Source organism: Symphalangus syndactylus, chromosome 1 (assembly GCF_028878055.3).
Source record: "Symphalangus syndactylus isolate Jambi chromosome 1, NHGRI_mSymSyn1-v2.1_pri, whole genome shotgun sequence".
NCBI lineage: Eukaryota > Metazoa > Chordata > Mammalia > Primates > Hylobatidae > Symphalangus > Symphalangus syndactylus.
Genome location: NC_072423.2, coordinates 110,638,407 through 110,651,083, shown reverse-complemented (window position 1 = coordinate 110,651,083; position 12,677 = coordinate 110,638,407). Strand labels below are relative to the sequence as shown.

General features: G+C 60.5%; 1 protein-coding gene and 1 long non-coding RNA gene across 8 annotated transcripts; one reads left to right on the top strand and one right to left on the bottom strand.

Annotated features, from left to right (window-relative positions):
* Positions 1–1,809: 1,809 nt before the first annotated feature.
* Positions 1,810–2,711, bottom strand: LOC129481526 (uncharacterized). Its single transcript, XR_010120111.1, has 2 exons — positions 2,635–2,711; positions 1,810–2,056 (listed from the first exon to the last, which is right to left on the bottom strand). It is a non-coding gene; the product is annotated as an uncharacterized lncRNA (long non-coding RNA).
* A 1,138-nt stretch (positions 2,712–3,849) lies between these two features.
* Positions 3,850–12,668, top strand: SEMA3B (semaphorin 3B). 7 transcript variants are annotated; one of them, XM_055276028.2, is made up of 17 exons: positions 3,850–4,839; positions 5,512–5,774; positions 5,928–5,990; positions 6,385–6,504; positions 6,585–6,678; positions 6,863–6,982; positions 8,796–8,941; positions 9,031–9,142; positions 9,255–9,324; positions 9,412–9,553; positions 9,859–10,078; positions 10,339–10,430; positions 10,508–10,549; positions 10,798–10,955; positions 11,056–11,111; positions 11,201–11,340; positions 11,796–12,668. In XM_055276028.2, the coding sequence occupies exons 1-17, from the start codon at positions 4,731–4,733 to the stop codon at positions 12,198–12,200; spliced, it is 2,352 nt and encodes a 783-aa protein (XP_055132003.2). In that variant the 5' UTR covers positions 3,850–4,730; the 3' UTR covers positions 12,201–12,668. The 7 variants fall into 7 exon arrangements, with proteins under 7 accessions (XP_055132003.2, XP_055132021.2, XP_055132010.2 ...); XM_055276046.2 differs by having other exon boundaries at positions 4,636–4,839; positions 5,617–5,774; positions 9,409–9,553; XM_055276035.2 differs by having other exon boundaries at positions 4,636–4,839; positions 5,617–5,774; positions 9,240–9,324; positions 9,409–9,553.
* Positions 12,669–12,677: the final 9 nt, after the last annotated feature.

Below are 12,677 nucleotides of genomic sequence, written 5' to 3'. Positions count from 1 at the left end.
TGAGGAAAACAGGAGTGAGGGAAGAGCTGTGATGTGGCTAGTAGGGGGGGCTCCCACATCCCAGAGGGGCTGACCTCAGCCTGGGAGGAATGTGCAGGAGGGGAGGGCAGGGGTGGGACGGGCGGGGGTAGGGCCACAGCCAAAGGCCCAGGGTTCTTGGTAGCCCCTCCCTCAGCACCTCCATCTCAGTTCTGACAAGGCCCTCCGAAGGGAAGGGGAACAGGCAAGGAGGGGAGGAGCTAATCTTTCACAAAAGGTGGGCCAGGGTCCCCTGGGAATGTGGAGACCAGGCTGGGGTGAGGACATGCCTGCAGACGCTTCCCCAGGAGATGCCCCTGGGGCGGGGCCTTAAAGTGTCTGGGAAGTTAGGCCTCACGTGATGATCCTATGGCCGCCCACGCCTGCCCCCACCATGCCTAAGTCCTCTGGGCAGCATGATCTGGTACCTACGTGGAACAAGGAAGAGTTGTGACGTTGGAGCCACAAGCCCTGATGACTAAAGCAGGTGTGAGTGGGGCACCCAAGATCCCATCCAGCCCAGGCTGCACTGGGAGGGTTGCCACAACCTTCCTCAGATGGGTGTCCTACCCCAACCACACCACCGGGAGTCCAGGCAGGGGCAAAAGGGCAGGCCCAGCTGGTGGCCAGGGGTGGGGAGGCAGGTGCTGAGATTTGGCACAACAATCCAGGTTTTTCCAGAAGGAAAAGCCAAGGCCATGGTAGGCCATGCCACTGACAGGCAGCCCCAGAGCAAGGACCCAGGCAGGCCTCTGCCCATGGAAGCTCCCTCAAAAGAGAGAGGTCCAGGGCAGGAGTGCAGGCAGGAAAAGGGACCCCAGCTTGCCTTGCCTGGTTTGCCCCATTCTGTTGAGACTCAGGCTCAGGCTGCCTGATTCCAGAATCCTCGAGGAGTTCCAGCCCCGACTGTGACCCACAGGCAGTGACCCTGCTCCTGGAGTGCTGACCTCCATGGGGGCCCCTACCCATGGCCTGGCACACTGGACCTGGGGCTGAGGAAAAGAAAGGGGACCATGTGGAATCAGGGACAACTTGACCTCCCATCCCTGGGGACCTCCATTCCGACTCAAGGGAGGGTACACATCTAGAGGGCAGAGGACAGGGCACAGCACTCAATGGGGACAGAGACAGCCCAGTCCTTTTGGCTGGGGGTTGAATCCCAGGCTATTGGAAAGATAATGAGGGGGGGTTCTGATCCCATTTCCCAGAGTGAATGCAGGTGGAGGAAGGTGCGGGGTGATGAAACAGAGACCGGGCCCTTGGGCCTGGAAAACATAAGGCAGTGAGGGCCTATGGGGGCACAGTGGGAGTAGATGGGAGCCTCTGAGGCACTTGCTGATCCTGGCTGCTTGGGTGGAAAGCTGTAAACAGCCAAAGAATGTTGTTTGCTTGCATGGAGCCAGGAGAGCCTGCCCAGGTCCAAGGCTAGAGGCAGCTACTCCTGGAGTAGGAAAAGGCCGCATCCAGGAAGCCCACGAGCCCAGGCAGGGATCTGTCCTTCCACTTGCCCTCCTGAAGGGCCCTGCGGCTCCCTCTGGCCCCTGTTATTCACCTGCCAGCTGGCGAGGCCAGTCCAGGTACACCGGGTCCTCAGGATCAGGAAGGAGGGGCATAGCCCTACTTCCACTTCCAGGGGACTTGGAGATGTGCCCCCCACCTCTGTCCTTGCTTGGCTGGAGGCATCCAGGGCTGGGCAACAGAACTGCAACACTTGGAATGCCCACACTGCCCCATCAACCTTGGGAGGTGGTAGAAAAATGCCTTTTGCGGGGATGGAAGGCTCAAAGCCCATTCTCAAGCCCTGGTATATTCACTCAGGTGGACCTGAGGGCTCCACTCTGCCACTGTCAACATACAGTCCCTCCAGAGAAGTACCTCTCATGCTACAAATGGGGCATGTTCACCAGACTCAGCTTCAGGACAAGACCCCAGGTCATTCCCAACTGAGGCTCTGAGGTGCAGGAGCTCCGTCCTGTCTGTAAAACTCCCTCAGTTTTCGGCTCTGGGTTTGGTGGGGGTTGTTCCTCCCACTTCCAACCTAGAAAGAGAAGCCAGAGGAAGGGAGGTCACGTGGTCTGCCCCCCAGCCTCTCAGCAGAGATGCAAAGCCACCTGTCCAGGATGGGAGACTCCAGATGGGCCCCACCCTGTGGTGCAGAAGTGAGATTTGCTGCTCCTCCTGCGTCTGCCCCTCTCCTGCCCTCCTCTCCCTCCCCGATCTGGCTGTCATGGAAGAAGCCACTATTGGCCAGGCCACTGAAGTACTAAGTGGCCCAAGTGGTGAGGAAGGACAGGGGCTGGGTCCTGAGGGCCCATCCGACCTCCAGTTGAGAGCCCCTCCCCTGACCTCCGGCTGCCCGCCCACCCCAGCTGGTCCCTGGGAACAGGCGGCAGCTGAGCTCCCCATTATCTCTCCCCACAGCTCCCCACCTGTGGAGGGACAGGTGAGATATCGGAGTCCCTGGGTTGTGCCCCCACCCAGTGATTCCCTTTGCCTGCTGAGCCCCTGGAGCTGGGGTTTCTTCCTCCCTTGCCTTGGCTGGCCACCTGGCTTCTGGGACCGCCACCTGGGGCACACTTCTGCCTTAAGGCCCAATAGGGGAGGGGTCATCCCTACCAGCCCCTCCCTTGTGCCCATTCCACTGCTGCCTGGCCGCCGACTCCAGCCGGTCCCGGCTGCCTGCCCGGTCACCCGATCCGCCCTCTAAACTTTACGGCGCAGCGCGCTGCGCGTGGGGCGGTGGCTGGTCTGGTGGGGGCGGGGGCTGCTCCTTAAAGGAGCCGTCAGAGGGTCCCCAGCGGCCCCAGGGTGGGAAGGGGCCAGAGTGGAGAGGTGCTGCTGCGGGAGTCCTCGGTGGAGTGTTAGAAGGCAGCCAGTGTTTGCCTGGAAGACCTCTAGAACCTGAGAAGAGGCAGCGGCAAGTGTCAGCGGAGGGAAGGAGGGAGGTGGGGTCCTGGCCTGGGATGGGGCCAGGAGCTGGGCAGGAGTGTGGGTGGAGGGGCCTGGAACCTGCCCCAGCAGCCGCTCCACTTGCTTAATCCCACCTGGAACCTTGCCCCACTCTCTGGGCTCCTGTGTCCAGCACCTGCCCAGCTGACCCCTGGGAAGGAGGGTGGGAATAGCAGCCAGGTCTTTGCCCCAGCTGAGGGCCAAGGGGAGGTGTCTGGCTTCTAGAGTGAAGGGGTTCAAAGATGGGGAGACCTCAAGGGGTGAGAGAAGTGAAGGGAGAGGCTCAGAAAGGCTGTGGAGGCGTTGAGAGGGAAGAGCTCAGCGAGGCCAGGAGGCTGGGGTGCGAGTGAAGGGCTGCCTCACCTTGCCCCTCTTTGATTCCTCAGGGGTGTTGGGAGAGGGCCCTCAAGCTCAAATGCAGAGGCTGCTTCAGCTGGGTTGGGAGCAGTCCCCAAGTCAGAGGCTGAGGCTTCTGCCCAGGTCTTGGCTCTCCTGGGTAGCACTTCTCCCTCTGAGGAATGGAGTGATTGATGCTGCAGTTGGATTTGCTCACATACATGCCCAGAGACAAGTCCACTCTTTTTTTTTTTTTTTTTTTTTTTTTTTTTTTTTTTTTTTTGAGACGGAGTCTCGCTCTGTCGCCCAGGCTGGAGTGCAGTGGCGCAATCTCGGCTCACTGCAAGCTCCGCCTCCCGGGTTCACGCCATTCTCCTGCCTCAGCCTCTCCGAGTAGCTGGGACTACAGGCGCCCGCCACCACGCCCGGCTAATTTTTTTTTGTATTTTTAGTAGAGACGGGGTCTCACTGTGGTCTCGATCTCCTGACCTCGTGATCCGCCCGCCTCGGCCTCCCAAAGTGCTGGGATTACAAGCGTGAGCCACCGCGCCCGGCCGACAAGTCCACTCTTATGGGTGGTGCACACGTTTGCACATGCACAAATGTGCAACACATCTGTGTGCAAAATATGCACATATCACACATATACACTGCATAGATTGCACAGTGCCACATGTGTGCACGCCAACCCATATCCACACATGTGCAATGACACACTATATATTTGCACATAGACGTGCACACACATGCACATACACACTACACACATGAGCACATCACAAGGGGACACTGGGAAACACATTCACATTCACAGGCACCCACACCCTTGGCTCCAGCCTCAAAAGTGTCTCTGTGTTTTTCTGCGGGACTGTGGGGACACTGGCACCTCCAGAGGCCTGACCCCCTCCTGTCACTCTCACTCTTGACTGGCTTGTTTTGCTCATTGCACTTGGCACCCTCTGCATCCATCTGATTCCTTGTTGGCGCTCTGTCCCCTCTCACATGGGGACCTTGTCTGTGTCTCCCAGTATCCCTCCTCCCAGGTCTAGGCTGGCATGAAGTGGGTGCACATTGTGAATTAATGTCTGTGAGTGTGTATACAAGAGAGGAGGTTACTGGGAAGGGTGACGTGGTGAAGGCAGGCCTGCCAATGCAGGGTGACCCTGAGGGTGTGCCCAGTGGCGTGGGTGTGTCTGTGATTGTGGCCAGGCGGGGCACCCTCGGAGGGGAGGGTTCGGAAGTGGAATGCGACCCCCCAGCCTCTTTCCCCTAGGGGCTGTAATCTGATCCCTGGGGACTCCCCCCCTAGCCTCCCGCCCTCGCCCTCGCTGCCGACTCCTCTTCCAGATCCTGGGGCAGAGTCCAGGGCAGCTCAAGACTCCTCCACACACACACCCGCTGAACCCTGAGCGCCCTGAGCTGCTGAGATGGGGCGGGCCGGGGCCGCCGCCGTGATCCCGGGCCTGGCCCTGCTCTGGGCAGTGGGGCTGGGGAGTGCCGCCCCCAGCCCCCCACGCCTTCGGCTCTCCTTCCAAGGTAGGCGCACCTGGCAGGCGGGAGGGCCCAGCTTGAGGTGGGCAGGAAAGGGTCCCGGCATGGCCAGGGTGCTCTGTGTTGGCTGTTGCCCCATGTGCGTGCCCGTCACCAGACTCTGGTGGGATTAGTGGGCACTCTCAGGCCACCTCCAGTTAACCCTATCCGGGCCTCAGCCCCCAGCCTCTGCCCACATTCTCTTCGTGCTTTCTCAGGAAGACCCCTCCTGTCCCCATAGCAACAGAACTTGTCTCTGTTCCGTTCAGTACCCCCAACAAGGCAATACTCCTTCAGCAGAGCAACAGGGAAGTCAGAGCCCCCTTCTCATGCCTCCTGTATAGGAGGGTGGCCCCTGGGCAGTGGCAGTGAATAGGCAGTTCTGCTGAGCTCAGGCTGGTGGTGGAGTGGCAGGAAAGGAACTCTCAGCCTGACTTTTGGGAGTTGGGGTTCTGGCCATCCCTGCATGCCGATCTCCCCCAGGACTCTGGTGTCCATAAGCCTGGCCTCCCAGTGCACCCGCCTGGAGACACCACCTGTCTGAGCATGCCCAAGTTCAACCTGCCTTCCTCTTCCTGGGGGGATGTACCACCTACCCTGGCAGCTCCACACGTGCACCTGGGTGGGCTTGGGTTTACGTGTGTAAACTCACACACACGTAAACTCACATGTGTACAGGCCAGGTCCTAATGGCAACCTTGGCCCATAGAGTCACCACCAGGCAGGACCTGGGGGAGGCTTCCAGCATGGCTGGCGAGTCCTCAGCAGTGTCCTGCCCTGCAGAGCTCCAGGCCTGGCATGGTCTCCAGACTTTCAGCCTGGAGCGAACCTGCTGCTACGAGGCCTTGCTGGTGGATGAGGAGCGTGGACGCCTGTTTGTGGGCGCCGAGAACCATGTGGCCTCCCTCAACCTGGACAACATCAGCAAGCGGGCCAAGAAGGTGCCAGGGACTCCCAACCCCAGCCCTCCCCAGGGAAGGAGCCCTAGGACCCCACTCCAGCCTGCCTGGAGAGACCCAGAGGAAGGGGCTCCCTGAGGTAGAGAATATCCCAAGTTCCTGACCTGTGTCCCCTCTCCCCCAACCTCCCCATAGCTGGCCTGGCCGGCCCCTGTGGAATGGCGAGAGGAGTGCAACTGGGCAGGGAAGGACATTGGTGTGAGTGCCGGCTGCCTGGGCCGGGAGTGGGGAGGGTCAGCCCCTCACCCCAGAGACAGGGCAGGGCTAAAACAGAGGCCTGCCTGTTCTGGCTGGGATGAGGGCAGGGAGGTCGCAGTGGCTGAGGTCTGGGGGTGGTGAGTCAGGGTGGGGGCTCGTGTAATTCTTCTGGGGGGCCTCTGAGTCATGAGAGGCTTTGCAGGCCTGTGCTTCCCCAGACGCCCACCCTCGTGAGGCCTGGGTTGGTCAGCAAGGGCCCCCAGGTCCCTGTAGCCCATGTTAGTACTTGCCTGGGCCGATGCCGAAGAGAGAGAGGGGTGAGGATGCCACTGGTGAGCTGGGACCTCTTAAGGCTACGTCCCTGGGGGAAGCCTCACACCTCCAACCCTACTAGACTGAGTGCATGAACTTCGTGAAGTTGCTGCATGCCTACAACCACACCCATTTGCTGGCCTGTGGCACAGGAGCCTTCCACCCAACCTGTGCCTTTGTGGAAGTGGGCCACCGGGCAGAGGTAAGGCCGGATCTAGGCAGGGAGAGGGAGGTCAGGAGGGTAAGAAGGGCCTGGTAGTCACAACTTGCCACACCTCCCAGGAGCCCGTCCTCCGGCTGGACCCAGGAAGGATAGAGGATGGCAAGGGGAAGAGTCCTTATGACCCCAGGCATCGGGCTGCCTCCGTGCTGGTGGGTGAGTCCAAGGGCTAAGGCCCCAAGAGAACCCCTTAGAAACTCCAGAACCTCACAAAGTCCCAAGACCCCCAAGAGCTCCAGGGATTCCCCCTCACTGACTCCCTGAGAGCTCCCAGAGCTCCCCAGGCCTTCCTGCCCCAAGAGCCCTCCGTTTGGCTGAGTGGCCCTTGCTCTGTCTGCAGGTGAGGAGCTATACTCAGGGGTGGCAGCAGACCTCATGGGACGAGACTTTACCATCTTTCGCAGCCTAGGGCAACGTCCGAGTCTCCGAACAGAGCCACACGACTCCCGCTGGCTCAATGGTGAGAGGCTGGTGGGGTTGGTGGGAGGAGTCCGTCACCCTCCCACAGGGCAGGTGCCAAGCAAGGCCCATAAAGTAAGTGAGCAGTGGTTGTGGCCAGGTCTTACCAAATACCCTCCTTAATCAGGCACTGGCGTCACAGAGACAGACAAGACAGGTATGAGCGTGACCTCTTTGCGTTCACAGATCACATACATGATAAGATCAAGTCCAGTGGCCATGAGGCCAGAGAGAGACAAGGGAGGAAGGGAAAAGGAGACTGGGTGGCTGGAGGGGGTTGGGTAAAGGAAGCCGCTGTGCTGAGGGGAGTATGAGCTAATTCCCAAGCACAAGAGAGCCAGCCAGCAAAATTTAGGGATGAGCATTCCAGGCAGAGGGAGCAACTAGTGCAAAGGCCTGGATGCAGGAACAAGCAAAGGAATAGACTTGCAGAGCTAGCAATGAAAAGGGGGCCTGGACTGTCAGGGACCAGAGTCACTTATTCTAAGAGCCATGGGGGCTGGGCACAATGGCTTGCGCCTGTAATCCCAGCACTTTGGGAGGCTGAGGCAGACAGATTGCTTGAAGACAGGAGTTTCATACCAGTCTGGGCTACAAAGCAAGACAAAAAATAAAATAAAATTAGCTGGGGGCAGTGGCATGCACACACCTGTAGTCTTGGCTAGTCAGGAGGCTGAGATGGAAGGATCACTTGAGTCTGGGAGTTGGAGGCTGCAGTGAGCCTTGATGCTGCCACTGCAGGACAGAGCAGACCCTGTCTCTAAATAAAATAAAAATTAAATAAGGGCTATGGGCTGGTGGGCACAGTGGCTCACACCTGTAATCTCAGCACTTTGGGAGGCTGAGGTAGGCAAATCGCTTGAGGTCAGGAGTTTGAGACTAGCCTGGCCAACATGGTGAAACCCTGTCTCTACTAAAAAATACGAAAATTGGCCGGGTGCAGTGGTGTGCACCTGTAATCCCAGCACTTTGGGAGGCTGAGGCGGGCGGATCACCTGAGATCAGGAATTTGAGACCAGCCTGGCCAACATGGTGAAACCCCGTCTCTACTAAATATATAAAAATTAGTCGGGCATGATGGTGTGCATCTGTAATCCCAGCTACTCAGGAGGCTGAGGCAGGAGAATCGCTTGAACCCAGGAGGCGGAAGTTGCAGTGAATGGAGACTGCGCCACTGCATTCCAGCCTGGGCAATAGAGGAGACTTTGTCTCAAAAAAAAAAAAAAAAGAAAAAAAAAAAAAAGCCAGGTGTGGTGGTAGGCTCTGACTGTAATCTCAGCTACTCGGGAGGCTGAGGTTGCAGTGAGCCAAGATCGAGCACTCCAGCCTGAGTGACATAGTGAGACTGTCTCAAAAAATAATAATAATAAATAATAATAATAATAATAATAATAATAAAATAAAGAGCAATGGGACCCAGCAGAAGGATTTGAAGGAGTGGGGAGCATCTGGTTATGCTAGAGAGGAAGATTCATGAGTGAAGGTGAAACCAGATTACATCTCCCTCCTACCCCAGCCTAAGGTGCTGGGCGACTGTGTGGGGCGAGATCGGAGGCTAGCCGGGCTTCCCGCCTGCGCCCCCAGGTAGCCACGGTCTCTGCTGCCCCCTCGCGGCTGCTTCTTGCCTCGCAGGCCCTGAGCCTTTGGATTCGGTCCGCGCAGAGCGCCAACTGGACGTGGTCCTAGAGGTTGGGTGGTCAGACACTGTGATCCCGGGTGCTGTGCCCGCGCTACGGGAAGGGGAAGCAGCGCGTGGGTCTCGTATCAGGAGGCGAGGCCAGGACCCGCTGACCCATGCCTCCTGCCGCGGTCAGAGCCCAAGTTTGTCAAGGTATTTTGGATCCCGGAGAGCGAGAACCCAGACGACGACAAAATCTACTTCTTCTTTCGTGAGACGGCGGTAGAGGCGGCGCCGGCACTGGGACGCCTGTCCGTGTCCCGCGTTGGCCAGATCTGCCGGGTGAGGAGTCCCTGGGCCACACCCGACGACCCTGCCCCTACCTTTGCCTGCTCTGGTCTCGCCCTCATCCCCTTTGATCGTCCCGGCAGAACGACGTGGGCGGCCAGCGCAGCCTGGTCAACAAGTGGACGACGTTCCTGAAGGCGCGGCTGGTGTGCTCGGTGCCCGGCGTCGAGGGCGACACCCACTTCGATCAGCTCCGTGAGTGCGGGAGTGGGTATGGGGTTGGGGAGGGGGTTAGCGGCGCAGACTCCGGGAGCCCCCGCCGCAGCGGGGCTGTGCGCCCTACCCCAGCTAGGCGCCTTCCCCGCAGAGGATGTGTTTCTGTTGTCCTCGCGGGACCACCGGACCTCGCTGCTCTATGCCGTCTTCTCCACGTCCAGGTGAGGGGCAGGAGGTAGGGAGCGCCCGGGGCGGGCCGCTGGGCTCCACCCGGCCCCTCACCCCGCCCTGGTCTTCGCCTCCAGCAGCATCTTCCAGGGCTCTGCGGTGTGCGTGTATAGCATGAACGACGTGCGCCGGGCCTTCCTGGGACCCTTTGCACACAAGGAGGGGCCCATGCACCAGTGGGTGTCATACCAGGGTCGCGTCCCCTACCCGCGGCCAGGCATGGTTCGTAGCTCAGGGACTTCTGCTACAACCCACTTCAAAGCCTCAAGGGTTTGAGAACTTGGCCTGGGGTCTTCTTGGTGAATGTGGTTTCTTCCTTTAGTTATGGGTGGGAAAACGTTTCCATCATAAGACAAGGCTTGTTTCCCGCCTCTGACTTCGTAGGGCAAGGCTGATCTCCTCTCTAATTCTCAGGGCAGGGTTCTGTCCCCATCCCCCTCCATGTTTCCAGAGGCTTGGCATGGAGGGCTGCCTATCAAGCCCCCATATCTCTATCTCTGCTGTGCCTCCCTTTCCCCCACCCCCAGTGCCCCAGCAAGACCTTTGGCACCTTCAGTTCCACCAAGGACTTCCCAGACGATGTCATCCAGTTTGCGCGGAACCACCCCCTCATGTACAACTCTGTCCTGCCCATTGGGGGGCGCCCTCTTTTCCTACAAGTTGGAGCCAATTACACCTTCACTCAAATTGCCGCGGACCGGGTTGCAGCCACTGACGGACACTATGACGTCCTCTTCATTGGCACAGGTCAGGGTCCCTCCACAGCGACCCCCAGGCTCCCATCCAGGCCCTGTGGGCTGCTGGTGGAAGCTCTCCCTGTTCAGTCCCATCTCCACATCCTTTCCTGGGCTGTGTCTCCACCTTCTGGATGCTGCCCAACCCACACTCTTCCAGTCCACACTCTTCACATCCCAAATATGCTGAGGGTAGACACCTCAAAGGCGAGGAGACACTAGCCCCAGCTGCCCGGGAGCACCAATGGTCATTACCCCTTCTCATCCCTGCAGACGCTGGCACGGTGCTGAAGGTGATCTCGGTCCCCAAGGGCAGTAGGCCCAGCGCAGAGGGGCTGCTCCTGGAGGAGTTGCATGTGTTTGAGGTGAGGCCTCGCCCCCAGTCGCCCGGGACCCCCCCACCCCACTAAGCCCTGACCCCATCGCCCCTCCTCCCTCTCAGGACTCGGCCGCTGTCACCAGCATGCAAATTTCTTCCAAGAGGGTGAGTGACCAGGATGGGGGTCGGGGTGGGATGGACTGAGCTTGTGCCTGGCGCGTCCCAAGCCTCTGGCCCCTTTTGGTAGTTTGCAGTCACGGGTTTGAGTACAGGCTCTGGCTTTGCTAGATTGTGTGACCTGAAGCGTAAGACCTCAGTGTTCCCATCTGTCGAGTGGGAGAAGGGATCCCTGACCGATGGGAGGCAGGCGTGGGGTCGCCCTCGGTCAGCCCAGAGCCCCTCGTGCCCCCTAGCACCAGCTGTACGTAGCCTCGCGGAGCGCGGTGGCCCAGATCGCGTTGCACCGCTGCGCTGCCCACGGCCGCGTCTGCACCGAATGCTGTCTGGCGCGTGACCCCTACTGCGCCTGGGACGGGGTCGCGTGCACGCGCTTCCAGCCCAGTGCCAAGAGGTGGGCTGGGTCAGGGTTGGGCCGCCGGGAGGGAGGCGAAGGGTCTTTCACTGCCCGGGGCTGAAAGAAGGGCTCACAGAAAAACCGATGTTCCCCACAGGCGGTTCCGGCGGCAAGACGTAAGGAATGGCGACCCCAGCACGTTGTGCTCCGGAGGTGAGTGCCCCAGCTGCCCCTACCCTCAGCCTCAGAAGACGCCCCACCTGCCCTGCCTTGCCTAAATCTGACGTTATTCTCGCCCCAAGACTCGTCTCGTCCCGCGCTGCTGGAACACAAGGTGTTCGGCGTGGAGGGCAGCAGCGCCTTTCTGGAGTGTGAGCCCCGCTCGCTGCAGGCGCGCGTGGAGTGGACTTTCCAGCGCGCAGAGGTGACAGCCCGCACCCAGGTGAGCCTTACTCCGCCCTCCCCGCCAGGCTCCTGTCCCACTCCCTGCATCTAGGAGAGGCCCCGCCCTACCCAACGAAGCCCCGTCCAACCAGACCCACTCCCCGCCCTGTCCAATTTGGTCCCTCACCTGCACTCCACAAGCTGCTGAGGCCCCACTGTGTCCAACGGGGCTCCTGACCCGCCTTCCCTGAATCCAGGAGAAGACCCGCCCTCGACCCGCCCATTGAGGTCCCTGACCCACCCCCCACGTTCATGTAAACCCCGCCTCTTTCGGATTCTCCCTTGAAGACCACCAGCTCCCAAACACTCAGCCTTAAAATGTGCGCGCCCGCGGGCACCCCTTTCCCGCTCCACCTCGGCTCCCAATGACTCTGCTTCTTCCGTCGCGTGCTAGGGCCCAGAAGCCCTGTTCCCGGCCCGACACCCCCGCCTCACGCTGCCCCCTGCCCGCAGGTGCTGGCAGACGAGCGCACCGAGCGCACCGCCCGAGGACTACTGCTGCGCAGGCTGCGGCGCCGGGACTCGGGCGTGTACTTGTGCGCCGCCGTCGAGCACGGCTTTACGCAACCGCTGCGTCGCCTGTCGCTGCACGTGTTGAGTGCTACGCAGGCCGAACGGCTGGCGCAGGCCGAGGAGGCTGCGCCCGCCGCGCCGCCGGGCCCCAAACTCTGGTACCGGGACTTTCTGCAGCTGGTGGAGCCGGGCGGCGGTGGCAGCGCGAACTCCCTGCGCATGTGCCGCCCGCAGCCTGCGCTGCAGTCACTGCCCCTGGAGTCGCGGAGGAAGGGCCGTAACCGGCGGACCCACGCCCCTGAGCCTCGCGCTGAGCGGGGGCCGCGCAGCGCAACGCACTGGTGACCGGACTGTCCCCACGCCGGGAACCAAGCAGGAGACGACAGGCGGGAGAGGAGCCAGACAGACCCTGAAAAGACGGACGGGTTGGGGCCGGGCACATTGGGGGTCACCTGCCGATGGAGACACCAACCGACAGGCCCTGGCTGAAGGCAGCTGCGCGGGCTTATTTATTAACAGGATAACCCTTGAATGTAAGCAGCCCCGGGAAGGGCGGCACAGGTCGGGCGCAGGATTCAGTCGGGAGGGAAGGGACGGCGAAGCCGGGCTCCAGAGCAACGACCAGGGCCGAGGAGGTGCCTGGAGTGCCCACCCTGGGGGACAGACCCCACCTCCTTGCGTAGTGAGCAGTGAGCAGAAAGCTGTGAACAGGCTGGGCTGCTGGAGGTGGGGCGAGGCTGGCCGACTGTACTAAAGTAACGCAATAAACGCATTATCAGCCAAAGCTGGAATGGCCCCAGCAGACAACCCCAGTCCTCGGCC